This window comes from Poromitra crassiceps, assembly GCF_964638095.1.
Source record: "Poromitra crassiceps genome assembly, contig: HAP1_SCAFFOLD_596, whole genome shotgun sequence".
Lineage (NCBI taxonomy): Eukaryota > Metazoa > Chordata > Actinopteri > Beryciformes > Melamphaidae > Poromitra > Poromitra crassiceps.
In genome coordinates this window covers 53,931-81,434 of record NW_028151812.1, presented here as the reverse complement: position 1 = coordinate 81,434, position 27,504 = coordinate 53,931, and the positions used below count along the sequence as shown (strand labels likewise).

Sequence of the window (27,504 nt, the reverse complement as noted above, 5' to 3'; positions counted from 1 at the left end):
TTAAGCCTGATAAACAATTTCATATAATACTGGTAAATGCCGTCATCAAATTAGGCCATTACTTTTACTTGATGAAATTTTGGTTCATTAGACTGCATGATGTAACAGCATCCAATAATTAATAAAACATGTTTGCTATGGTGACATTTCATGATTATGTTCATATTCCAGGAAAATGTATAGGCTAAAACGTATAGGCTAAAACATATAAAACATGTGTAACGTACAGTTTTGTGGTAGATTTGCCCTAGCCAGGTCTACTGATGGACAAAAATGATAGCAAATGAATAAAAATTAATATCTCATATGACCAGATTCACAGAAAATTAACTAGTTTATAGATCCTAAAGCAGACAGACCACTACTGTGTTGTTGGAGGGAGGCGAGGCGGTCCGGAGAGGTAGAGTTTGTGCACACAGACAGTTGCCAGATATCGCGAGAAAAACCAGGTCTGAAGAAGACCCGGTTGCTTGTTTCTCTCGCGAGATCTGGCAACATTGCACACAGAGTCACACAGAGAAGAGTGTCTAGAGAAGAAGCTGTTGGTGCTCAGGCCTTGGTCTCCAGCCACACCCTGACCCCCTGCTCTAGCTGCAGCACTGTGTCTCCCGTTGACCTTCGGCGACCGCCCTGGAAACCCTGGTAGCCGTGCGGCACCAGCTGTTGTGTTGTAGTGGGGGTTCTGTCCGTTGTAGATGATCTGAGGTAAATGTGTGGTTTTATCTGAAGAGGGAATGTAGTCGCCCAGTGGGACAGAAAAGGCGGAGTGCAGCTGTGGCGCTGGCGGCTGCTGGACCATAGCTCATACCTAGGGCACCTGCGGAGAAGCACACAGGCAACGTCACATTCACACTCGAGGATGGATTTGAGTTTTATTGTATATATATATTTTTTACAATTGCGTCACTTCACATGTCCCCCAATATCAGCAGAAACCTAACCATGCTGCTTTGGATAGTTTTTTGTCTATTAAACCTTTCATTAAAGGCGCAGTGTCTCGTTTCTATGGCAGCTTTCAGAATGTAAATAGCCCATCATCAAACTGGTTTAAGGAGGGCTGGCAGAGAGAATTGGGCACTGAAATGACGGATGAGATGTGGGAAGCCTGTATTGACAATATTCTATATATATATATATTTATATTCTATAAATGTTAGGCACGCTTTGATACAATTCAAAGTAGTGCACAGATTGCACTTTTCTCCCTCTAGGCTGCATAGGATTTTCAAAGATTCCTCAGCCCTCTGTGTGAAATGCTTGAAAGATGAGGGAACTCTATCTCATTTATTTATACAATGCCATAAGTTGCAAACTTTTTGGGGTAATTTATTTGATTTTCTTTCTAAAGCTTTTGATAAGGAGTTTCCCCCTGATCCTCTAACTGCACTGTTTGGTGTAGTTGAGCCGGGCAGGGTGAGAGATAGATATGAGGCCCAGGCCATCTCTCTATCCACTCTGCTAGCCAGAAAACTGCTACAGTCCTGGAAATCTGAGAATTGTCCGACATTTCATATGTGGCTTAAGGAAGTAGGAAATGTGTTGCATCTAGAGAAAATCCCGATTTACTATCTCAAAACGAGAAGGGGTATTTCCAAAAATTTGGCAACCCATTGTCAACCTGCTGGGAAAATACAATGATCTCATCCCCATATAACTTACATCCGATATCCTGTACGGCTGTATGTAACCTTTCTTGTGTATCACGATTTTGTTTTTATTTTATTTGTATTGCATTGTGTGTTCTGTATTGTATTTTTTTGTGATGTCTTTATTTTCTTATAAAAACTAATAAACAAAGTTATAAAAAAAAAGAAAAAAAGATTAGAAATAACACATTTTTAACCGTGATTGTTACATTTTGTTTGTTTTGTTTACAAAATTCTCAGCATGTACGCACAAAAGTTTGTATGCTTCAACCACCTCCGGGGATAGTGGGGGTCGCGAGCCTCTGGCACCGTTATTTTGGCGGTCAGCGGCTGAAAAGTTTGGAAACCCTTGGATTTGAATATTTTCTTTTTTCTTCGGGTGCTTTATATGTTGCGTCTGGTCTATTTTTGCGCAATCTTTTTTTTTATCCGCTTATTTCCTCTCGTTTGTTATTGATTTTACTATGTGCAAATAAATAAACTAAAATTAAACCAAAACCAAAAGTAAAAAATGTCTATAAAAATGTATCAAAAAAGAAAGACAGATGACAAAAGACTGATAGAAGTAAGATGCTATTGTTATGTAAGCTGATGTCATCCAGGCTTTATCTTATCTTATCTTTATTGTTTATTTGAGCAGGGACAGTACACAATAAACATATTGCACCAGAGATAGCTACGAGCTAATTTGCATCTGTAGTCCCTGGGCGCACAGAGTCCTGTGCGCACATAGTACATATCAAATACTTTATTACTGTAATTCCCTGTCCCAATGAGAAAGTCATAGCAGCCTACTGAGCCACATTCTACAGTTTCTCAGATGAAAACTAAAATATTCATCTCTGGACCACATTGCTCTATGTGGGCAATGTGTGTTAGTTTGAGAATTGACTTCACCGCTTGGTCTGGATCCGAGCTATACCGTACTGTAGGCAGGCTTTTATAGTCTGCTTTTAATAATTTTCAACTGTTTTCTCCTTAAGACTTATGTTTCATTAACATCTTTGTTGTTGTTAGAGTTTCAAGTTTACTTTATTAGCACATGGCCAGGCTGGTAGATTAGTTTTCAGTACAGGTAGTGGTTAGGGGTGCATCGATCACGTTTTTTGCAACCGATCACCGATTGCCGATCGCCTATGGGAAATATCTGCCCAACCGATCATCGACCGATCACCGATTACCGATCACCGATATATAAACTCCTCAAAAAAAGTTTGGAAACGTTATTTTGGTCGATTATTTCTCCCCTTTAATAATACCAATTGGCATTGTATTTTATATCGTTGGAAAGCCTGATTAGTGATAGGGCTTTTTTTTATTTAAAAAAAAAAAAGGAAAAAAAAAATATATATATAAAAAAATATCAGCAATCAGCCGAAATATCGGCAATCAGCCGATCGCATATTTGAGGTCAAAATCGGCCGATACAGATTGCTTGCCGATCGATCGGTGCACCCCTAGTAGTGGTAGTAGCAATACACTGCATACTACACCATACACCATACAACATCAGTGCAGCCATAGCCTTTAAAGTGCCATAAGAAAAACAAACATGTCAACCATTAGACAGACTTTTTGATTGTTTAAATAGATCAATAAATACTACCATCAATAAAAAACATAACATGTATTGACTACCTCGTTCGATGAGGAGTGCTGCGTGTCCACTGCCCGCCGTACCTACGTAGCAACCTGCTGGCAGCCGACCCCTGCAAGACCACACACCACATGAAGTCTGATTTTCATACAAGTGATCCATAAAGAAATCAAGTGACAAATTCTGTGAAACATTGACAATGTCGAATCAATGGGTGAATGCAGTGCCGTTTCACCTTGAGGGTCCTCTGTGCAGCGGCTGGGTGTCTCTCTCCAGGCCGTCAGGTCGACGGAGCGGAGTTCTCGAGAAGAGCAGAGGATGCGCCTGTTTGACCGTGATTGGATACTGAAGGCGTCTTGGGGGACGGAGTTGATGCCAGTGTTGTCACAGATGATCCTGGACAGGGTGACGTTCTCCAGAGCCAGCCTCTGCTGGGGGGTGAAGATGCCTGGGTTCTGCCACCACATCCTGCAAAGTGCAAAGAAGAGTAGAGTGGAAAGAGATGAGTGCCAACAGAGATTGCATGAATGAATTACTTAAATGTAATTTAGTAGTATATTGTCACAATTAGAAATTGAATGCGACTTTTACTAAACTAGGAATCTCGCACGCTATGCGCCATATGATGATGATGCGCCACTTGTCCTCTTCTCCACTGATGACGAGTGACATCACTGACATCACTGATGACATCACAATTGCTCAAGTGACATCACTGATGATGCCATCAGGATTGCTCAAGTGACATCACTGATGACATCATCACTGATGACATCACAATCGTGACTGAACCACACCGTCACACTGAGCCCACAGACACCACCCACTTAGCCCATTTTAACTAAGAGAAGATTTAAACTTTCTAAACTGAATTGAAATTGATTTCAAATTCAGATTTCTCAATTCAGTTTCACTTTTCTCAGTTCAGATTCTGCTTCCGAAGACAAACGGCCAACAGTACACACTGTTCACTTAGCCAACCACAGGCCATGTAGCACTGTGGCTTACTCGTCTCCTCAGCCAATGAGTGAATCTTATATTCTCCTCACTTTGTTAGGAAAAATGCTACACATTGTTTCCTAGGTACTACTGGGCTGCAGAGAAGAGTGAGTCACAAAAAATAATATTATCTTGAGTAGGACTGACAAAATGCATTATGCCTGCATGTATGCATTATATTTCCCTCTCAGACATGAGACTTGAGACTTGACTCTACCTCAAAGACTTGAGACTTGGACTTGCAAAAAATGGACTTGTGAGCATCTCTGACACACACACACACACCTGCGCACGCACGCACGCACGCACGCACGCACACACACACACACACACACACACACACACACACACACACACACACACGCACACAGGTGTAATCACCTGTCACCCTCGCGGATCTTCTGGAACTGGCTTCCGATAAGGCAGGCGAACAGCGGCCCGACGCGGCCGTCGGTGACGAACGGCTCGGCTACGCCTCCCATCCAGGGGTCGATGTTGGCAGGCGTGCCGTAGAGCTGAATCAGCTTACGGGCCAGCTCCGCGTTGTTCAGGACCAGGGCCAGCTCCCTCTCATTCCTAGGCTCAGACAGCTTGCAGAACTTGCGCCATGCGTTGTAGCCTAGTGGAGTAAACAACCAACATTACATACGTAGATATACAAGGAAGGAAAGAGATGGCAGGATGAACAGATGTTCATGCACCGTTCAAAGTGTGAGTGAGGCGTGTAAGCAGGCAGTACCAGGCAGTCCGTGCTCGCGTCCCCTCTGCATGTTGAGAGAGCCCAGGTCCAAAGCCAGCTCCCGGACGAATTGGAAGAGCCGGTCCCTCAGAGCTTCCACCATCATGGAATCCTGAATGTTCTTTTTAGCTGGACGACTAATCATACCACGGATCAGAGGGTCAATGCCACCTACACACGGAGAGACAGAAGAGCATCTTATTGTGGCAATACTGTATCTTCTTGATCTGTGCAATATTTACCACTACGGTCTTTTAGTGGGAGAAATATGCAATATCTTGTTGTAGGGGATCTGTGCAAGGTTTAAAGCAACAACGAGCAAAATTTTCGATTGTTACTAAACAGTCTATAAATTTAATATCGATGCCTCACATCTTACCTCTAATAGTAGATGAGACCAACGCCGAGTGAAACGGCGAGTGCTTTCTTGATGATTATAGTCTGTGTGCGGGCCAGGCAGACCGTTTCGCTCTGCCGAGCAACAGTTTACAGCTGCCGTAAACCGTTTCGCTCTGCCTAGCAACAGTTTACAGCTGCCGTAAACCGTTTCGCTCTGCCTAGCAACAGTTTACAGCTGCCGTAAACCGTTTCGCTCTGCCTAGCAACAGACCGAAAACAAGAAGGACGGCTTTCCTCGCTACTTCACAGGGCTTTCTACTCTCGCGAACATCTCTCGTTATATTCTAACAGTTTGTTTGAAAGTAATTTTGTAATTCTGTGGTTAAGGCCGAAGTGGCTGCCGTAAACCATTTCATTTCACTTCCTGATCTGCCCGGCCCGCACACAGACTATAATCCTCAAGACAGCACTCGCCGATCCATTTGTGCAATACTTTGGTGTATTAGGCAATATTCTTGGTGTGTATTTCTTGGTGGTGTGTTACTGAACTGTACTTTTATACTGAGTACCAGAAACAAACTGCAGTTATCACTTTACCACGTACCCTCAAAGACAATCCTCCAGGGGGTGACGAAGGCCTTGAATAAGGGGACATTGGAGAAGCGTCTACTCTCTGTGTAGTTTGCATCCAGACGGGGGAGGATAGGCTGGATGGCCAAGTGGGCAAAGCGGTACGCTGCTGTCGCAAACACGTTGGCAATGCTGGGGTCAACGTTGGGATTATATCCCGGGTACCGGCTCGGCGTGAGCTTTGCGCGGAACACTTCGTCGCCCACAATATGCGGCAGATAGTCGTGGAACACAATCACCTAGGGGAGACGAGATGTTTGGGGTGTAAGTCATTAAGGTGTAGTAGTACAGCATCAGACACACACACACATTGGAGATTTGAGACGTAAATATGAGTGTTGATAGTGCTGGTTTTGTTACCTGCGCGTAAGCACCCATGATCTTGCGCGCCTCCTGGTAGAGCGTCTCACTGTCCCACTGCGGGTTGATTCTCCGCAGTCCACGGGCCAAGCGGTTGTGCTCGCGCATAAACAGCGTGTGCAAAGAGGTCAGGGCGATGTTCTCATTCACGCGGACATCACCTGAATGACGCAAAACACACATGAAACAACTGTGTACAACCCATTTACATCCCGTCAACAAGTGTACAGGTACAGAGTTTATTTGTGGTGTTCATTCCTTCCTTTTCAAACTCAGGCACAAGCAAGAAATGAGTAAAGATCAACAATATAAGTCATTAATAAATTATAACGAATTATACCTTAATTATAACCTTAATCATACCTAGTAGGCAAGGTGTCTATGTGCGGAAGTCAACTGATTAAACTTTGGAAATGAATTATAATAATATAATAATAATAATAATAATAATAATAATAATAATAATAATAATAATAATAAACTTTACTTATATAGTACTTTTCAAAACAAATGTTACAAAGTGCTTAACAGGCAATAAAAATACATAGGAGTACAGTAACGCAGGTGAAGGGATAGCAATGGTGGGCCGTTCAAAACAGTTAAAACAATAAAAGCAGACCCAATTAAAGCAAGTATACACACAATTAAAAGACTGAACCATAAAACAATAAAACAATAAAACAATAAAAAAATAAAACTTGGGGGTAGGACTATATGCCGGTAAGTACATTGTACTTCAGCCTACTCCTTTTCGGACTTTTGCCGCTGGCATTGTATTATGATTAACTATTCTGTTTTCTTCCTTTGGTATTTCGTTCTATTGTATATACATTATTTTATTTATTATTATTTGTCCGAAATAAAGCTTTCATTCATTCCTTCATTCATTCATTCAAGCAGAGCTCACACCAACCTGCAACGAAACAGGGCACCTCTGCCGCATTCGAGTCGTTGGTGGTTCTGCGGCGTGTGGCGCACATTTCCGGGTTGACATCGGTGAAGGGCAGCAGCTCTCGCCCAGAGTCTCGGAACCTGTCGTTGACGCGCAGCAAGCCCTCGTCGCTGGTGAGATCGCGAAGGAAAACCGCTACCTTCTCGTCGGAGCCGTACACCTGTCCAAGATCCAGGAAGGCGGTCAGAGTGTTGAGCTGCTCCCTCTTGTTGGCCTCTCCGCCAAAGTTGAAGGCCGAGACTCCTGTTCCACAAACAGGTGCTGATCTGAACGTGGGGATGCAGCTGTCCGGCCCAGAACGCCTGGTGGGGTCATCTCCAGGAATCTGTTTGTATAAAAAAACAAAAAAACAAAAACAGGTTAGACAGAGGAGGTCATATCTTATGCCCAGTGCAAGTACAAGGGCAAGGGCAAGTATGATCTTTGCTAGTTTCTAGCACTCAACATCTCAATTCTTCTCTTTTAATTACCACTGGGTTGCTGAAACACGTCCTTTGCTGTACTGACCCAGTGGTAAAAGAAAAAGGGGGACATTTTGAGTGCTTGAAACTAGCAGAGATAACCTGGGCGTAGGATATGGCCCAGGATCTTCTACTGAAAACACAGTAGTGGGGGAACGTCATGGAAAGTGCCTGAGCTTGGCTGTGAGCCGTATCACCCACCTCAATGGGGAAGCAAGGCTCCGTGCGCTCGCAGCTCTCCTCACAGTCAATGCCGCTTGAGAAGGAGCGGATGCTGGGTGAGAAGGGCGTGAAGGTGAGATCGTGGTCGTTCCACTGGCCGAACAGGGTCAACATGTGCGTGTACAGCCTGTCGTTTTCCACGCTCGTGTCCCCTCCTCGTATCCTGAGGATGTTGTTGGAGACCTGTCTGACCTAGAGGAGAATCGGTTGGTTATATTCTCAATAGTCAAAATGTATTTGACTCAAGGCGATAGTCGGGTATTTCAGGCGTACCAGGGGCAGCATGAAGTTGTTGAAGCTGCGTGTCTTGTCAAACCCCTGTGGTTCCCCGACTCCATCAGCATACTGGGCAGGCAGCCAGCGGGCCAGAGCGGTGTTGGAGGCTCCGAGACGAGGTCTCTCTCTAAACGCAGACGAGAGATCGTCATTTTTCACTTGAGGAAGCCGAGGGAAATGTTCACATGTGGCCCAAGATGTTTAGACATACTGTATTGCACACATATTTCCTCTGATTGTAAGCACCACTCAGCCTCCCTGACTCTCAGTCAGGAACAGTGTTAGGGGCAGCGCGTTACATTTCATACGTTACTCAGTCAGATTACATTTCTGTGGTAACGGGTAACTTGATGCGTTTATTTTTCATTTGATGTAATCAGCTATGAGTTACCTTCTAAAACTTGCATTTCATTACTTTTTCTTTAAAATGGTTACATTTTCAGGCCAAATTAAAATGATTTTTTTTGCACTATTATTAACTCTAAGCTGTGCATTGGAGAATTGAAAGAACTTCCCAATAGAGAGGCAAAGTGACCGCCTACTTCCTGCTTCAGCACTGTACCAGAGATTTTCATCCGCCATTTATTTTCCGATAGACATTTCGTAAAATGCTTATAAAAAGAGTTTTACTGGTTCAAACCAAACGTTCAGCTAACGCTATAATCGGGAGAGACCATAGAACATTTCACTTGGACCAAAACTTAAAAAAACATCGAAAAAATATTTTCTTCGAACCCGCATTTCTTTTTACGTTTTTGTCTGAGTGAAATATTATGCGATCTCTCCTGTTTCTAAATATATCTGAACCGTTTGGTTTGAACCAGTAAAACTATTTTTATAAGCATTTTACGAAATGTCTATGGGAAAATAAATGGCGGATGAAAATCTCTGGTACAGTGCTGAAGCAGGAAGTGGCGTTCCACTTTGGCTCTCTATCTGTGGTGAGCGCTATCTGCTGTTTACTTTGAGACTAGGCAAGATCAAGGCTCCGCCTCCCTCGCTTATCGTCTATCAGTGGGGCCCAGAAAGCTCCTTTGCCTTTCATAGGCTTTTCTTTAGATAACAATTGATTGTGTACTCAGTTCTGCACAATAAGAGTGAGGTCATCAGCAGAAGGTATTTTAAAGTCACGTTTTCAAGTGAGTAACTTGAAAGTAATCCAGTGGTTAGTTTTCATAAAAACCAACATAGTAAAGTAACTAGTTGCTATTTCAGAGAAGTAAAGTAACTAATTTGTTTCAAAAGTAACTTTCCCCAAAGATGGTCTTGAAATAAACAGATTCTAGCCAAGTTTCCATAGAGAGGCAAAGTGGAACGTCACTTCCTGCTTCAGCACTGTACCAGAGATTTTCATCCGCCATTTATTTTCCCTTAGACATTTCGTAAAATGCTTATAAAATAGTTGTACGTCGTCGAACCAAACCGTTCAGCTAACGCTATAATCGGGAGAGACCATAGAACATTTCACTCGGACCAAAAAAAAAAAACATCGAAAAAATATTTTCTTTAAACCTGCATTTTCTTTACGTTTTGGTCCCAGTGAAATGTTATGCGATCTCTCCTGTTTCTAAATATATCTGTACCGTTTGGTTTGAACAAGTAAAACTATTTTTATACGCATTTTACGAAATGTGGATGGGAAAATAAATGGCGGGTGAAAATCTCTGGTACAGTGCTGAAGCAGGAAGTAGGCGGTCACTTTGCCTCTCTATTAATCCAACATGAATTATAATAACAACACTGCATGGATGTTTAAAAATGTGATTTTTTAAAATGTGTGCTTGCTTTTTTAAGTGAGCAAAAGACACACGTATATTAAGTATATATAGGTATATAATAATATTAAGTAAATTAAAATGCAATATACCTCCCAAAGAAAGCTAAAGAAGTGCTTCGTCAAAAGGGAGTGTTTTGAGGAAAAAAGGGCACTTTAGATTTCCTACTTTATAGACCCTTTTCACAGCAACCATTTTGAGGTAGTAAAGCAGGAAGTAAAGCCAAAGTACGTAACCGATACCATTAATGATGTGGGCGGCTTTAGCTCAGGAGGTACAGCGGGTCGGCCAATGACGCAAGGGTTGGTGGTTCGATCCCCGCTCCCTCCCAGCTGCTGTCGTTGTGTCCTTGGGCAAGACACTTATCTGCATCTGAGTCAGTGGAGGATCTGACAGAGGCTCTCAACAAAGAGATTCTGTTGGTCTTAAAATGGATAACTGATAATAGAATGGTGTTGAATAGTTCAAAGACAAAATGCATAGTGTTTGGTTCGCAGAGTGTGCTGCAATCTAATCCAAAGTTAAATCTAATACTGAATGGAACAGAAATTGAACAGGTCAGTGAAACCAAGCTACTGGGTGTAACATTGGACAATCATCTTTCATGGTCATTACATATTGATCACATAACTAAGAAAATGGGGAAGGGGTTAGCATTAATCAGAAGATCTGCTGAGTATTTAACATCTGATTCAGTGGTCCAGGTTATACAAGCACTGGTCTTGTGTCATCTTGACTACTGTCCTGCTGTGTGGTCCAGTGCATCAAAACAGGAACTAAGGAAACTACAAATTGGTCAAAACAAAGCAGCTCGTATTGCACTTAAATGTAATTACAGGTCAAGTGCAGTGCTAATGCATAAAAAACTAGCATGGCTGATGGTGGAACAAAGACTGCTTGTGAGTCTAATTTTGTTTTTTAGAAAGATCTGTGGTAGCAAGGAACCAGAATGTTTATATAATATACATGTGACAGACATACCCGCGCTACCAGACAGGTGGTGAGGGAGCATTTTACTTTACCTAGGCCAAGAACAAATGCAATGAAAAAATCTGTCATGTACCGAGCCATGTCTGAATGGAATGCTCTACCTCCTACAATTATAAATATAGAAAGTAGATATAGACTTAAAAAGAGGCTAAAAGTACATTTTATAATTTCATAACTAGTTAATTATACGCAATGAATGGAACTGGTATTAGAAATAGTGATTATACACCTAGATATCGTATAGAGGTGATAGTAATTAATGTAGTAATATAGTTAGGCGTTGTATAACATAAGGATAGTAATGTATTAGGCTATAGGTAGATGTATTATATTATAGTATTATATGCCTGTATATACTGTATAGTATTTTAGGAAGATTGTGATGGAGGTTACATGGTTATTTGGATGGACATATGCTGTATTTAGAACCAGGTTGAGTGAGTTTTTGTTTGTTTTCTCTTGTTTGTCTTAAATTTATGATTTTAAAATGTGTTTTGTCTTTTACTTTGCATATTTGTAATGTATCTGTATTGTTTGTTTTGACTGTGGACCCCAGGAAGAGTAGCTGTTGCCTTGTGTTATGGCTAATGGGGATCCTAATAAACTAAACTAAACTAAACTTAACCCTCCTTGCTCCCGATGGTGTGTAGGCACCCTGCGTGGTAGCCTGCTGCCATTGGTGTATGAATGGGTGAATGTAGACTATCTACTGATTGTAAAGCGCTTTAAGCGCTATATAAATGCAGGCCATTTACCATAATGATGGTCCCATTCCATGTAGGTGTTCCATTGCCAGGGCCCTCGTTATTATGTTATTGGTCACACCTGTGTTACTTCCTGCTTTACCACCTCAAAACGGTTGCTGTGGAAAGGGTCTATAAAATTAATTCAAAGTTTTACTCATTCCTCTATAGTCAAAATGTAAGCCTGTCTCATGTTGCTATACTTGTTACATTGTTGCTACATTGTTGCTCTTACAGGTTGTTGCAGACGCTGTTGGCTGTGCGGTATTTGTCCAGGTTTTGGATCGTGCGGCAGGATGGTTCCCTGGTCCGACCGGAACATCCGCTGATCTCGGCGAGGCTCCTCAGCTGCTCCTCTGTGAGTAAATCTGAGGGACGTGACACAGATCTTTTGTAGTTGGCCCACACATGATGAAACTGACACCGTAACAGACTTTTTGCCCTCAATGAGAACAAGGGAACCCCCCCCCAAAAAACAATGCACGCGCGCACGTGTGAGTGTGTGTGTGTGCGTGCGTGTGTGTGCGCGCACATGCGAGCACGCTTCTAAGTGTGTCTCCATTATGCTCTCTAGTCTGGTGCATTTTTGTATTTGTGGGCTGGCTGTAGCTCAGGAGGTAGAGCGGGTCCACTGATCGTGCCGGATAAAATAGGTTCGGTGGTTCGATCCCCGTCTCCTCCAGTCTGCATGTCAAAGTGTCCTTCGGCAAGATACTGAAGCCCAAATTGCTCCCGATGGTGTGCCAGCACCCTGTGTGGTAGCTTGCCGCCATGTCTGTGTGAATGGGTAAATGTACCTACTGATTGTAAAGCGCTTTGGATAAAAGCGCTCTATAAATGGAGACCATTTACCATATTTGATATCTGTATACTTTTGTATCATCCCCCTGGGGAAATGCTTGTATTAGATTCAGTCCTGACCTGTGGCATTGAGGGAGCGCTTGTGCACGTGGTGGACCCTGTCGTGCAGCAGACGGAAGGTCTGGACCATGTAGTCTGCAGACCTGACCGCGGAGCGCGTGTCTCCTCGTGGCTGCTTCATCAGACGCAGGATGTCATGAGGCTTCACCACCTCCCTGCGGACCCTGCTGAGACTCCTGACACAGCAACAGGCACATATGTAGACATGGTTAGGGTCCCAGAAAGAGCATTCACAAATCAATTAGCGATGAATCAGTGAAAATTACATACAAGTCCTTTCAAGCACTTCTAGTACGTATTCTTAAAATGACTAAAGCTATTGAATTATACTGAATCGTTTGAATGCACATTGCAGAGTAGCTACTACGTGAAATAGCTTTTCAGTGTACGCTTTCAGAATTCATTCCGACGACAATCCAGGAGTTCACTCTGTAGTTCATTCACTCTGTAGGATGAAGAAAAGTCAAAGGTGGACTCACACTTCTCTGGAGTACTTGTATGCATCGTCGACAATTTTCTTTGCTTCCTCAAAACAACTTCCGAGAAAAGGACCGCCAAGATATTCCCCTGCGAATGAAAAGAAACAGAGATATGGGGCTCTATTCTCCCACAGGCCATCGGCGCTATTACGGGCCTTAACCGCAAAAAAACGTGCCTTGCGCCTGTTTCGGCAAGATAGCAATAGGCTTTAGGCTGCCAAATGCGCTTTAGGCCGAATGGGCGTGGCGCAGTCCCAAAGTGGGCGTGTCGGCGCTAAATACCAGCCTAGTTATATCTTGGGAGCTGGCCTACATTTAGCGCTTTGCGCTTTTGAAAAGCAGGCCTATTCTCTGCCTTCACTGCTTCTTCTCTGTCACCCTTCTCTCTCTCTCTCTCTGAGTTCCCAGCATGCATTGTGTTTCTTCATTTCGCTACTAAATAGCCACCAAATGAGCCAAAATAGATATAAAAGGTAGTTCTAAATTAATGTGTAATGGTAACACAGCCTGCCATTGTCAACATTTCAATATTGGACCAAATAAAACTTCGAAATGAAAACACCACCCTATGTGAAACATATATGTCCTCTTGAGCCTATATATACCCCTTGTGGAGTTAACGTGATTTAGAGAAGTAACAGCGGAACGCGCTTCGGAACGCGCTTCTAATGGCATCTGCTATACTCTGATGTCCCTCCAATAACTTGGCCCTATTTCACATTTAGTTTTACAATAAAAACACATTTATGCAATGACTTGACATAATGTAGGGTATATTTATGTGCATCATCCTTCCTGCAGCAGGCGAGAGAAAATGATATCTTTCTGGACAAACTTTCACCAATCTAATAGGCTATATTTTTCTAGCTGATGCATAGAACATTATTTTCACTTTGATCTTGCTGTGTAGCGTATTTACATGCTTGCAGTATTGAAACTGCAGTTAGATTGCTTTGAGAAGCATAATAATATGGAATAATAGCCTATAATGCAGACAGACAGGCTGGATGAAGGGAGGGGGGGGGGGGGGGGCAGAGCGTTTGGCTTTCGTCTGGTTTTGCGGGATCACTGGAATTGGAGCTAAAAAGGCAAGCGTGCGATTCGTTTATTGCACTTATCCAATGAGCATGACGGTGCATAATTTTACGCCTAAAAGGCGTGGTTGTAATGCTTTGGGCTGCATCTAGCGCCAGCACGACGATATCAAGTGCGCCTTTCCACGCCCACTGCTTTGATCTGCGCCTGCCGCTCGGCCTAGAAACTGCGCCGATGCAACGATAGGGGCCATGAAGTTGATCATCATGACAAAAGGATATGAAACAAGTTGCTATGTCGTGGTTAAGTTCGAAACCAGAGTAGGTTGATACCGTATGCAGTGATAGAACTTTACAAATCAGAATCAGAATCAGCTTTATTGGCCAAGTATGTAGCTACACATACAAGGACAGGTAAAAAAACAAGCAGGGCAAAAGCCCGGGTACATTAATTAGACATTAGCAAAATTCACAGTAAATATAATAATTGTGGTGTAAAGTGTCTGTTTTAATAAATAAACAAACAAACAAACAAATAAATACATAAATAAATAAATACATAAATAAATAAACAAACAAACAAACAAACAAACGCGTATGAAAGAAAATTAAGGCATGATTGGGAATAACAATTTTAAAGAAACCTGTCTATTGCATATAGGATGTACCTGTTGGGTTGGAGTGACTGCAGACCAGGCAGAGGCCCAGAGCGAGGACACAGACCAGCAGCTTCATCTCTGAAACATATCACGAAAGATTATTCAGCATCAAAAGTCAATTCACTGCATTTGTTCTCAAGGAGGGATATAATAACAATTTATCCAAGTACTAATACCAGAATAAAAATAAAAAGAATAAAAATAAAAAGAAGAGAGAGAGAGAAATATCAAAATATTCTTACGGTCGATCTTATCAGTTATCCATATTGGCATACTCACACTGGTGGTAATGATAGCAACATAGTAGCAGCATTAGTATATTAGTATTATTTGAATGAAACATTTTCTTCAACTTTGGCAGCGATATTGATCAAGTTCATTTGTCGACTCAAAAACGAATCTGTAAAACAAATGTCATCTCCCGTTTTTTGACATTCATCTACCAAGCACATTTTATGTATAATCTGTCTTTTTACATGACATTATATTTGACAGAAAATGATTTTGTTCCCTTTCTTTTCTAACTACTAATTATTGCTGGTGCACTGATGTTACCATGCTCTGGTTGATGGCCTACAGCAGGGATACTCAACGGGCCAGTTAATAAACAAACAATATACATTTTTCTGTAGCGGATTGTAGGTTTTTGGGGTGTCCGCCAGAGTTTAGTCTGACAATGTTGTGCACACCGGATAGTTAGTTAGGTTAAAGGACGGCTTTACCGTGGGGAATATGAATATATATTAAATCTCACGCCCCTAAGGTTTTAGAATCAGTTGAAATTTTTGAAATTGGAGCCTCACTGCCTGACCTATCAGGCATCTCTCACATATTTTTCGGGCCGGATGACGCGTTGCGCGTCACCCGGCTTCCCTCCCCGCTTGCGGAACTCGAGCGCCTATGAACTACAAGTATTGTGAGCCATGGTCCCGCCTCTAGAGGTCCTCCACGCCCCTTCAGAGCTCTCGACGAAAAGCAAAAGGCAGCCATCTTGTGGAACCGCATAGCCTATGGTAGCTAGGTTAGCTTTCCATAGCTCCTTGCCAAGAGACCATAGACCAGGTTCCAGAGATATTGGGCTCTATTCTCCCACAGGCCATCGGCGCTATTACGGGCCTTAACCGCAAAAAAACGTGCCTTGCGCCTGTTTCGGGAAAATAGCAATAGGCTTTAGGCTGCCAAATGCGCTTTAGGCCGAATGGGCGTGGCGCAGTCCCAGAATGTGCCAAAGTGGGCGTGTCGGCGCTAAATACCGGCGCTGTGATATCTTCCGAGCTGGCCTACATTTAGCGCTTTGCGCTTTTGACAAGCAGGCCTATTCTGTGCACAGGGACAGGAAAGTGAATGGAGAATAAAATATATAGAAAAAAATAGTTTAGAATACAATAGAATATAAGATTGCAACCCTTCTCAGGCTTTGGGTGAAGCTGTAATGCACAGTTTCATTAATTTAGTTTAGGCTATCATAATAATCCCTATTTATGTGTAATATAGCTCAACGTTTTATTATCCCCCCCCCCCCCCCGAAATTAGCTAGGCTACTAATATTACTAATATTCCTAATTAATATGTATTATTATTTCATTCAGATAATTGACATTATAGGCATGTATATCGTTTAATGTGAGAGAAAGGGAGAGAGAAAGAAAGAGAGAAAGAAACTGGAGAAACGTTTGTGTAGCGCTTCTTCATACCCCACTCTCATTACAGCTATTCATTAAAGAATTGTCTGTTGTATTTATATTTTCTGTTTGCAAAGCAGAGTAGTTAGAATTATTTCCAAATGTTTCCCCCGTCTGTGGCAGCGGAGCTGTCCGAGGTGCCGTGTAGCCTACATTAAGTGCAAGAAAGAATGAGAAAGAGAGGGGGATATTTAATTAGGCTACAATTCTAAATAAAATATGAAAAACAATGACAAAGCAAAAGATTAATTTAATAGGGGCGTCCTCTATACGTTCTCCTCTCCCTGCACGGGGCCGTCTTCTCCTCCTCACAGGACGCCGCATCACGCAGGAGATGCGGGGAGCGGAGCCGCGCTGGTGCGCTATGATGCGCTGGTGGTCGTGCAAGCGGGTCGTGCAGCAGTGGAGCTGACTGACAAACAGATTGAGTGCTCATACAATTATTTGATTTACAGCAGTGGAAACCACTGAGTCGGAGGGCGACGGCGAGGGCTCTCCTCCCATCCACTCCCCCTCCCCTCCACCGGGACCTGGGGTGTGCGGCGCGTGGCCTGGGTCGCCGACAGGCCGCTCGAGGCCCGGCCGCTCCCCTCCCAGGCACCCCCTGGCTTTTAAAGCCAGTCTGATTGATTACTGAAGATTTTATTGAGAATGAACATATTTGTCAGAGCCTGTGGGCAGGGGGTGGGGGGGGGGGGGGGTGGCGAAGCATAGGCCAAATAAAATACTATTACTCAATAATAAAATCCAGTAAATTAAATAGAATAAAGTTATCAGATCCAGTAAAAGTGATAGGTGTCATTCAGAGGATGTTGCATCGTGCAGTGGGGGAGAAGAGATAAAACGATATCATTCTGCCCAAACTTTCATCTAATCTCATGACATCCAGCCATAGGCAATATTTTTTTCTATCCGATGCATTTAGAACATTATTTTCACTTTGATCTTGCTATAGTGTAGCGTATTTACATGCTGCAGTATTTAAACTGCAGTTAGATTGGTTTGAGAAGCATAATAATATGGAATAATAGCCTATATATGGAGATAGACAGACTGGATGAAGGGAGGGGGGGGCGGCGGAGCGCTTGGCTTTGTCTGGTTTTACCGGATTTGTCCAGGAATTGGAGCTTAAAAGGCAAGCGTGTGTCTCTTCCCTGCAATTCTCCAATGAGCGGACAATGCATAATTTTACGCTTAAAAGGCGTGGTTATAATGGTTGAGGCTGAGTTTAGCGCCGATACCAAGATATCAAGTGCGCTGGTCCACGCCCACTGCTTAGCGCTGGGCCTGGCGCTCGGCCTAGAAACTGCGCTGATGCAACGATAGGGGCCATTATCTCTGGAACGGAAGCACGGACAGACACGGGACTGGCGGCATTGGAAAGCTCGTCAAATTTTACATCTAGTAGTAGGTGAGTTGAAGTAACGAAATCAACGCTGAGCAATGTACCCATTTTTACACATTTTTAAAGAAAATAGTTACAACATCAGATGCGCGTAACTCCTACGAAAATGCCTTAAAATGCATGAATTTTTTTTTATGAAGACATCTCCCGACATATATACTTCAGTTTAAATTTGGTGCAATTTGGTGCAATTTTATTTTCGATTTATTTCTTATTCTCTTGTTTTATTGTCAAAGCCTTCTTCTTCTTCTTTGAGTTTTATGGCGGTTGGCAAACATATATGTGCATTACCGCCACCTACTGGAGTTTGATATCAGCCAAATGCCTGAGGGGTGGGCATGGAAACGAAGGCCACGCGAGCCCAGTGCATTGTGGGAAATGTAGTATTTCGGGTCCCCGCACCCGCCCCTCCCCTCCACCCCCCCCCCCCCCCCCCACACACACACACAGAGTGGATTTCTGGTGATATCTCTGGCGGGAAACAACCAATTTCAAAAATTTCAACAGATTCGAAAACCTTAGGGGCGTGAGATTTAATATATATTCATATTCCCCACGGTAAAGCCGGCCTTTAAGTACATACATAAGTGCCTGGGTAGCGAGCAGATGGCAGTATTTGACAATTTAGCAGCTAAATCATAGATTATTGAAAGATATTCCATATTCCAGACTGAAATGCTATAACAGAAGTGGAGTATTGGCCAGAATGACATGAACATTTGGACACTTATTCAGCTGGTATCTTGCATGTTGCGTTCAGGTGCACTGCAATTTTTTGTTTTTGTTTTTTGCAATTCCATCGCGTGCCACACAGGGGGCGCCCGCGGGCCACATGCGGCCCGCAGGCCGCAAGTTGAGTATCACTGGTCTCTAGTGTTGCCGCACTTAAACTGATGATCTTGAGAAAGCGGCTGTGCAGCGTGACATCACAACTACCCGGAAATGCGGAACCCCGCGGCAGTTAACGAGTACGAGTTGTGGAAAACAATAAAGAGAGAAGCCAGCACGCCAAATGTCCTTTCATAGGATTTAAGTAGTTCCTCAAACCTGGGCAGCAGAATGAATTGAATTGAATTGAATTGAATTGAATTGAATTGAATTGAATTGAATTGAATTGAAACGTTCATTGTCTGCTGCCTGCTGCCCAGGTTTGAGGAACTACTTAAATCCTATGAAAGGACATTGGGGGTGCTGGCTTCTCTCTTTACTGAACTCTTTGCTTGTCCTGCACCCAGTGAGTTTTTAATCCATTTTGAGTGTGCTCGCTACCCGTGTTTTTCTATTGTGGAAAACAACAAACATTAATATCTCAAAAAGTATACATCACATCGCTTATATTTTTGACATTCTGAGTGAGAGCAGAAGTAGCTCAAGAGTCTGATGTGTAATATATGTACATGTATGTTATGTTCAAGTTGTGCGAACTGTCGCAGTTTTTAAAATGAAGTGAATTTTAGTAAACAGCACAGCCGGCTAGAGTGAGACACTCAAGGCTGGCTCCATAGGGTCCCAGTATAAAGTTACCCCCAGTAACACTAACCCCTCGTATTCTCTTTGATATTGATGAAATAAAAACGTTGCCTATATCAGAGAATTCTACATTGTATTTCTATGGGAGGGTGAATTCTACATTGTATTTCTATGGGAGGGTGAATTCTACATTGTATTTTTATGGGAGGGTGAATTCTACATTGTATTTCTACGGGAGGGTTTGGCATCATTCTTGTACTTCCTGGTGAAAGGTCATCCCCAGATTACTGTAACTTAGGGAGTTAGCCACCAATCAGTTCTTAGTTTGTCTGCAGAGAGGTTTGGACAACAGGGAAATCCAACATACTGTATTTACCAGCCGCGACAGACAGCCAGTCTGTGTGTCATCATGGCAAAATATGGCCTTATAGTCCGGGAGCCAAAGGCTGTTTTTTTGATGAACCTTGTTTCGTCTGATAAAGTTTTTTTCTCTGCTGATTCTTGTACCTTGGGGGTACCTATTCAAAATAAAGGAGGGTGCCCGGTGAGCACCCTTGAGCATTTTTAGATATTAACCCCTTAAGTGCCAAAATCCCATAAAAATGTATGGGATTTATGAGATTTATGAGATTTCATGCAAAATCAAATGCATCAAATTTGCTTTCTCCAATGTTTATTCATAAAGGAGCAAGGATGTCATGTATAATGTAGGCTATTTGATTCCCACGCCATGTGCCCCCCACCCCCAATAAAAACATGAAATAAGCAGAGGACTTTTAGTCTGATAAATCACTCCCAGGTGTTGAAACGGTGAATGTTTGAGCAAGTGTGTGTGTGTGTGTGTGTGTGTGTGTACGTGTTTGTGTGTGTGTACGTGTGTGTGCATGTGCGCATGTTTCACTGCGGCTTTGAGCTGCGACACTTTCTGTCTCCACTCTCAATTCCTTGTACAGCCGGGGGGAGGGGTCTAGGTGCACTGCTCAAATCCTGTGTGCACATCTCGGCAGGGGAGTTTCTAGGGAGTGGCCAGGGGTGGCACTGGCCACCCCTGAAATCTAATTGGCCACCCCGAAATCCTGAGGATCCTGGCATCTGTGGCCAACAATACTGTCTTTCAGAGGCTGTAGTGGGCTTATTTTTAAGCTAGAGTGAAGTTAGGCTAAATTTTGGTGAGGGACAACTTTCTACATCCTTCCTAAATGCCACAATCAGTGCTACCCTTGCTTGAGTCTGTGCCCCACTTGGGCACAGACTTGGTGCTTACTGATGTTACCATGCTCTGGTTGATGGCCTACAGCAGGGATACTCAACGGGCCAGTTAATAAACAAACAATATACATTTTTCTGTAGCGGATTGTAGGTTTTTGGGGTGTCCGCCAGAGTTTAGTCTGACAATGTTGTGCACACCGGATAGTTAGTTAGGTTAAAGGACGGCTTTACCGTGGGGAATATGAATATATATTAAATCTCACGCCCCTAAGGTTTTAGAATCAGTTGAAATTTTTGAAATTGGAGCCTCACTGCCTGACCTATCAGGCATCTCTCACATATTTTTCGGGCCGGATGACGCGTTACGCGTCACCCGGCTTCCCTCCCCGCTTGCGGAACTCGAGCGCCTATGAACTACAAGTATTGTGAGCCATGGTCCCGCCTCTAGAGGTCCTCCACGCCCCTTCAGAGCTCTCGACGAAAAGCAAAAGGCAGCCATCTTGTGGAACCGCATAGCCTATGGTAGCTAGGTTAGCTTTCCATAGCTCCTTGCCAAGAGACCATGTTCCAGAGATATTGGGCTCTATTCTCCCACAGGCCATCGGCGCTATTACGGGCCTTAACCGCAAAAAAACGTGCCTTGCGCCTGTTTCGGGAAAATAGCAATAGGCTTTAGGCTGCCAAATGCGCTTTAGGCCGAATGGGCGTGGCGCAGTCCCAGAATGTGCCAAAGTGGGCGTGTCGGCGCTAAATACCGGCGCTGTGATATCTTCCGAGCTGGCCTACATTTAGCGCTTTGCGCTTTTGACAAGCAGGCCTATTCTGTGCACAGGGACAGGAAAGTGAATGGAGAATAAAATATATAGAAAAAAATAGTTTAGAATACAATAGAATATAAGATTGCAACCCTTCTCAGGCTTTGGGTGAAGCTGTAATGCACAGTTTCATTAATTTAGTTTAGGCTATCATAATAATCCCTATTTATGTGTAATATAGCTCAACGTTTTATTATCCCCCCCCCCCCCCCCGAAATTAGCTAGGCTACTAATATTACTAATATTCCTAATTAATATGTATTATTATTTCATTCAGATAATTGACATTATAGGCATGTATATCGTTTAATGTGAGAGAAAGGGAGAGAGAAAGAAAGAGAGAAAGAAACTGGAGAAACGTTTGTGTAGCGCTTCTTCATACCCCACTCTCATTACAGCTATTCATTAAAGAATTGTCTGTTGTATTTATATTTTCTGTTTGCAAAGCAGAGTAGTTAGAATTATTTCCAAATGTTTCCCCCGTCTGTGGCAGCGGAGCTGTCCGAGGTGCCGTGTAGCCTACATTAAGTGCAAGAAAGTATGAGAAAGAGAGGGGGATATTTAATTAGGCTACAATTCTAAATAAAATATGAAAAACAATGACAAAGCAAAAGATTAATTTAATAGGGGCGTCCTCTATACGTTCTCCTCTCCCTGCACGGGGCCGTCTTCTCCTCCTCACAGGACGCCGCATCACGCAGGAGATGCGGGGAGCGGAGCCGCGCTGGTGCGCTATGATGCGCTGGTGGTCGTGCAAGCGGGTCGTGCAGCAGTGGAGCTGACTGACAAACAGATTGAGTGCTCATACAATTATTTGATTTACAGCAGTGGAAACCACTGAGTCGGAGGGCGACGGCGAGGGCTCTCCTCCCATCCACTCCCCCTCCCCTCCACCGGGACCTGGGGTGTGCGGCGCGTGGCCTGGGTCGCCGACAGGCCGCTCGAGGCCCGGCCGCTCCCCTCCCAGGCACCCCCTGGCTTTTAAAGCCAGTCTGATTGATTACTGAAGATTTTATTGAGAATGAACATATTTGTCAGAGCCTGTGGGCAGGGGGTGGGGGGGGGGGGGGGGGGGGGGGGGGGGGGGGAAGCATAGGCCAAATAAAATACTATTACTCAATAATAAAATCCAGTAAATTAAATAGAATAAAGTTATCAGATCCAGTAAAAGTGATAGGTGTCATTCAGAGGATGTTGCATTGTGCAGTGGGGGAGAAGAGATAAAACGATATAATTCTGCCCAAACTTTCATCTAATCTCATGACATCCAGCCATAGGCAATATTTTTTTCTATCCGATGCATTTAGAACATTATTTTCACTTTGATCTTGCTATAGTGTAGCGTATTTACATGCTTGCAGTATTTAAACTGCAGTTAGATTGGTTTGAGAAGCATAATAATATGGAATAATAGCCTATATATGGAGATAGACAGACTGGATGAAGGGAGGGGGGGGGCGGCGGAGCGCTTGGCTTTGTCTGGTTTTACCGGATTTGTCCAGGAATTGGAGCTTAAAAGGCAAGCGTGTGTCTCTTCCCTGCAATTCTCCAATGAGCGGACAATGCATAATTTTACGCTTAAAAGGCGTGGTTATAATGGTTGAGGCTGAGTTTAGCGCCGATACCAAGATATCAAGTGCGCTGGTCCTGGCGCTCGGCCTAGAAACTGCGCTGATGCAACGATAGGGGCCATTATCTCTGGAACGGAAGCACGGACAGACATGGGACTGGCGGCATTGGAAAGCTCGTCAAATTTTACATCTAGTAGTAGGTGAGTTGAAGTAACGAAATCAACGCTGAGCAATGTACCCATTTTTACACATTTTTACAGAAAATAGTTACAACATCAGATGCGCGTAACTCCTACGAAAATGCCTTAAAATGCATGAATTTTTTTTTATGAAGACATCTCCCGACATATATACTTCAGTTTAAATTTGGTGCAATTTGGTGCAATTTTATTTTCGATTTATTTCTTATTCTCTTGTTTTATTGTCGAAGCCTTCTTCTTCTTCTTTGAGTTTTATGGCGGTTGGCAAACATATATGTGCATTACCGCCACCTACTGGAGTTTGATATCAGCCAAATGCCTGAGGGGTGGGCATGGAAACGAAGGCCACGCGAGCCCAGTGCATTGTGGGAAATGTAGTATTTCGGGTCCCCGCACCCGCCCCTCCCCTCCACCCCCCCCCCCCCCCCCCCCCCCCCCCACACACACACAGAGTGGATTTCTGGTGATATCTCTGGCGGGAAACAACCAATTTCAAAAATTTCAACAGATTCGAAAACCTTAGGGGCGTGAGATTTAATATATATTCATATTCCCCACGGTAAAGCCGGCCTTTAAGTACATACATAAGTGCCTGGGTAGCGAGCAGATGGCAGTATTTGACAATTTAGCAGCTAAATCATAGATTATTGAAAGATATTCCATATTCCAGACTGAAATGCTATAACAGAAGTGGAGTATTGGCCAGAATGACATGAACATTTGGACACTTATTCAGCTGGTATCTTGCATGTTGCGTTCAGGTGCACTGTAATTTTTTGTTTTTGTTTTTTGCAATTCCATCGCGTGCCACACAGGGGGCGCCCGCGGGCCACATGCGGCCCGCAGGCCGCAAGTTGAGTATCACTGGTCTCTAGTGTTGCCGCACTTAAACTGATGATCTTGAGAAAGCGGCTGTGCAGCGTGACATCACAACCACCCGGAAATGCGGAACCCCGCGGCAGTTAACGAGTACGAGTTGTGGAAAACAATAAAGAGAGAAGCCAGCACGCCAAATGTCCTTTCATAGGATTTAAGTAGTTCCTCAAACCTGGGCAGCAGAATGAATTGAATTGAATTGAATTGAATTGAATTGAATTGAATTGAATTGAATTGAAACGTTCATTGTCTGCTGCCTGCTGCCCAGGTTTGAGGAACTACTTAAATCCTATGAAAGGACATTGGGGGTGCTGGCTTCTCTCTTTACTGAACTCTTTGCTTGTCCTGCACCCAGTGAGTTTTTAATCCATTTTGAGTGTGCTCGCTACCCGTGTTTTTCTATTGTGGAAAACAACAAACATTAATATCTCAAAAAGTATACATCACATCGCTTATATTTTTGACATTCTGAGTGAGAGCAGAAGTAGCTCAAGAGTCTGATGTGTAATATATGTACATGTATGTTATGTTCAAGTTGTGCGAACTGTCGCAGTTTTTAAAATGAAGTGAATTTTAGTAAACAGCACAGCCGGCTAGAGTGAGACACTCAAGGCTGGCTCCATAGGGTCCCAGTATAAAGTTACCCCCAGTAACACTAACCCCTCGTATTCTCTTTGATATTGATGAAATAAAAACGTTGCCTATATCAGAGAATTCTACATTGTATTTCTATGGGAGGGTGAATTCTACATTGTATTTCTATGGGAGGGTGAATTCTACATTGTATTTTTATGGGAGGGTGAATTCTACATTGTATTTCTACGGGAGGGTTTGGCATCATTCTTGTACTTCCTGGTGAAAGGTCATCCCCAGATTACTGTAGCTTAGGGAGTTAGCCACCAATCAGTTCTTAGTTTGTCTGCAGAGAGGTTTGGACAACAGGGAAATCCAACATACTGTATTTACCAGCCGCGACAGACAGCCAGTCTGTGTGTCATCATGGCAAAATATGGCCTTATTGGAGACAACTATTGTAGCAGGAACTACCAGAAGCCGTCTGTCTGTCTGTCTGTCTGTCTGTCTGCCTGCCTGTCTGTCTGTGTGTCTGTGTGTCTGTCTGTCTGTCTGTCTGTCTGTCTGTCTGTCTAACTTTACATACTTCCGCGTTAAACCTCTCGCCGAATGGCTGGCCAGCCGCGGCGCAGCCTGCGTGCAGCTCCTCGAACATGTGACTCGACTCGACGCAGCTGACGCGAACAGCGCGTGTATAATATCATGTTAGATGGGGAAGAAAACAGGAGAGAGTGAAAGCTATGACCAAGTATATGCACTACATTCTCTCCTTGGACAAACTTCTAGTCGTTGAAATCCTAGTGAAATCACACAATTGACTCATTTTGCTGGAGACTCCCCCTGCGACCCCTCGTCAAGCTGACGTTCGAGTATATAGGACCAGCCGCCGTCGGCAAGGCTCCAAGTCGAGGCTGACGCACAAGTATGTTTTCCGCTTTATGGTGGTTCAATGCTCTCTCAGATATTTCATACTATTGTTTCTTTTATTTTTATTTTTATATTTCCAGGAGTAATATCATATCCACTGTACCTAATACAAGGAGCAGCTGTATAAGAAAAGTGCATTGGCCCTATAGTCAATGGGCTTGCCTTACAGTGGCCAAGTGGCTATGACTGCTGTGTATATAAATAGCATGTATGTTTGTGAGCATACTGTCTGTTTGTGATGTTTGACATAAAGAGGCTACTTAAAGCTGCAGTAAGCACTATTATGTCATTATCATTTTGGTTGTCAAAAACACACACAATCAGGGTTAGCTAGACCGTAACTAGCCAATCATAGCATAGGCTAGTGCTACAAACAAGACTCATTCAGGTTCTACTCTCTGCTATGTTGCTATGGTTAACTAACTTCACCAAAAAACAATGTTGATTTATTTTGCACATGACCTCACACATCCAAAAACTGTAAACAGTTTTGCAGGCATTCAGTTTGACAGTTATTGAGATTTGATTTGAGTTGTGAACCAGTGATGTCATTTGTGCATGAATGACATCACTGGTCCACATCTGAACTCAAATCAAATCTCAAGAACTGTCAAACTAAATGAATGCGTGCAAAATTGTTGACAGTTTTTGGATGTGTGAGATCATGTGCAAAATAAATCAACGTTGTTTTTTGGTAAAGTTCTCCTTTAACATTCCATCGATGTTGTTTATGCTGCAGGTTTTGATCAACCCTCAGTCGACCTGAACCTCAGCTTTCCTCCTTATCCTTTTGACCAAGCTGACGACGAGGAAAGTTGAGAGCAGAAAATGATTGAAGTGTTTGAGAAAGTCTGTTAGTTAGTAACACCTTGACACAGCAAGAAAGTGCCATTTCACCAGCGTCATGGTCGGGGATCTCAATTGTGTTTGGGTGCGTTTGGGCTGGCAGCAGAAGCAGTTGGTATTTCCGCTATATTACAATCAAGCAGTGTTGGAGGTAACTCATTACAAAAGTAAGATATTACATGTAATATATTACTTTTAGCAGTAACTCAGTAATATAACTCATTACCAATATGATTTCAGTAATATTATACCAGTTACTCTGTCAAGTAACACAAGTTACAAATTGAGTAAAAAAATGTTTTTTTTGTTATCAAAGCACATATTTAAATAAAGATACAATCATTTCCTAATCAAATTGTGTGGTTTTATGCAAATAACCACTATAGATGACAATAACAAAGGAAAATGATAACATTTAGAATTTTGGATGGTTTCAACTGACATCAAGACGGTTTAAATTATTTTTCGGGATGGTTCCGGGCGGCGATGTCATTCTGCTACTGCTGTTATTTTGATGAAAGTAATGCAAAAGTAGTGTTATAAGTAATATAAGTAAACTCTACACAGACAGTAATTTGTAAACTTACTTTCAAATGAAAGTATCTAGTAATATGTAATATATTATATTTTGAAAGTAACTTGCCCAACACTGCAATCAAGTTAAGATTCTGCAGAGATGGAGCACAAATACATTATCTACTAATAATGATTCAAAACAGACTGAAACTGAAAACCATAATTGGTATTTGGTATAATCCAGTGAACCTGACACCAGCCTCAACAATGCACACAGTTATTTTAGTGATCATTGTTATTCCCCTGCCTGGTCCTGTCTTGACTCTGCCCTATGTGTTGCGGCTGTGCTTGAACTCAATTAACTTCCCGCATCCGACCCGCATTCTCTCTTCGGGCGTAATTTAGCCATTTCCCGATTTAGGTTCAGCAACCCTCGTTCTATAGCTCCTATTTCTGGGAGGTTTATGTCAATTTCTCCTCCTTGAATTTGAAGAGTTCCGTGTCCCACTGTCCCGACCATCCCCTGCATTATGGGGGCGTTCGGTGCGGTGGGAGAGGGGTTTGGTGACTGTTTCATTATACAGTCGTCCAT

The 27,504-nt window shown here is 43.0% G+C and overlaps 1 protein-coding gene across 1 annotated transcript in view; it reads right to left on the bottom strand.

Annotated features, from left to right (window-relative positions):
* Nucleotides 1–549: 549 nt before the first annotated feature.
* The window catches only part of LOC310771396 (eosinophil peroxidase-like), a gene marked incomplete at both ends in the record, with an annotated part of 35,485 nt that continues 8,530 nt past the window's right edge, over nt 550–27,504 (bottom strand). The window contains 14 exons of the mRNA XM_083664018.1: nt 550–817; nt 3,331–3,355; nt 3,479–3,711; nt 4,624–4,861; nt 4,982–5,152; nt 5,925–6,189; nt 6,311–6,471; nt 7,224–7,587; nt 7,925–8,137; nt 8,219–8,348; nt 11,965–12,097; nt 12,651–12,826; nt 13,130–13,217; nt 14,832–14,900. Of these exons, the coding sequence (XP_083520144.1) occupies nt 550–817; nt 3,331–3,355; nt 3,479–3,711; nt 4,624–4,861; nt 4,982–5,152; nt 5,925–6,189; nt 6,311–6,471; nt 7,224–7,587; nt 7,925–8,137; nt 8,219–8,348; nt 11,965–12,097; nt 12,651–12,826; nt 13,130–13,217; nt 14,832–14,900 (2,534 nt within the window). The remainder of the gene's footprint in view (nt 818–3,330; nt 3,356–3,478; nt 3,712–4,623; nt 4,862–4,981; nt 5,153–5,924; nt 6,190–6,310; nt 6,472–7,223; nt 7,588–7,924; nt 8,138–8,218; nt 8,349–11,964; nt 12,098–12,650; nt 12,827–13,129; nt 13,218–14,831; nt 14,901–27,504) is intronic.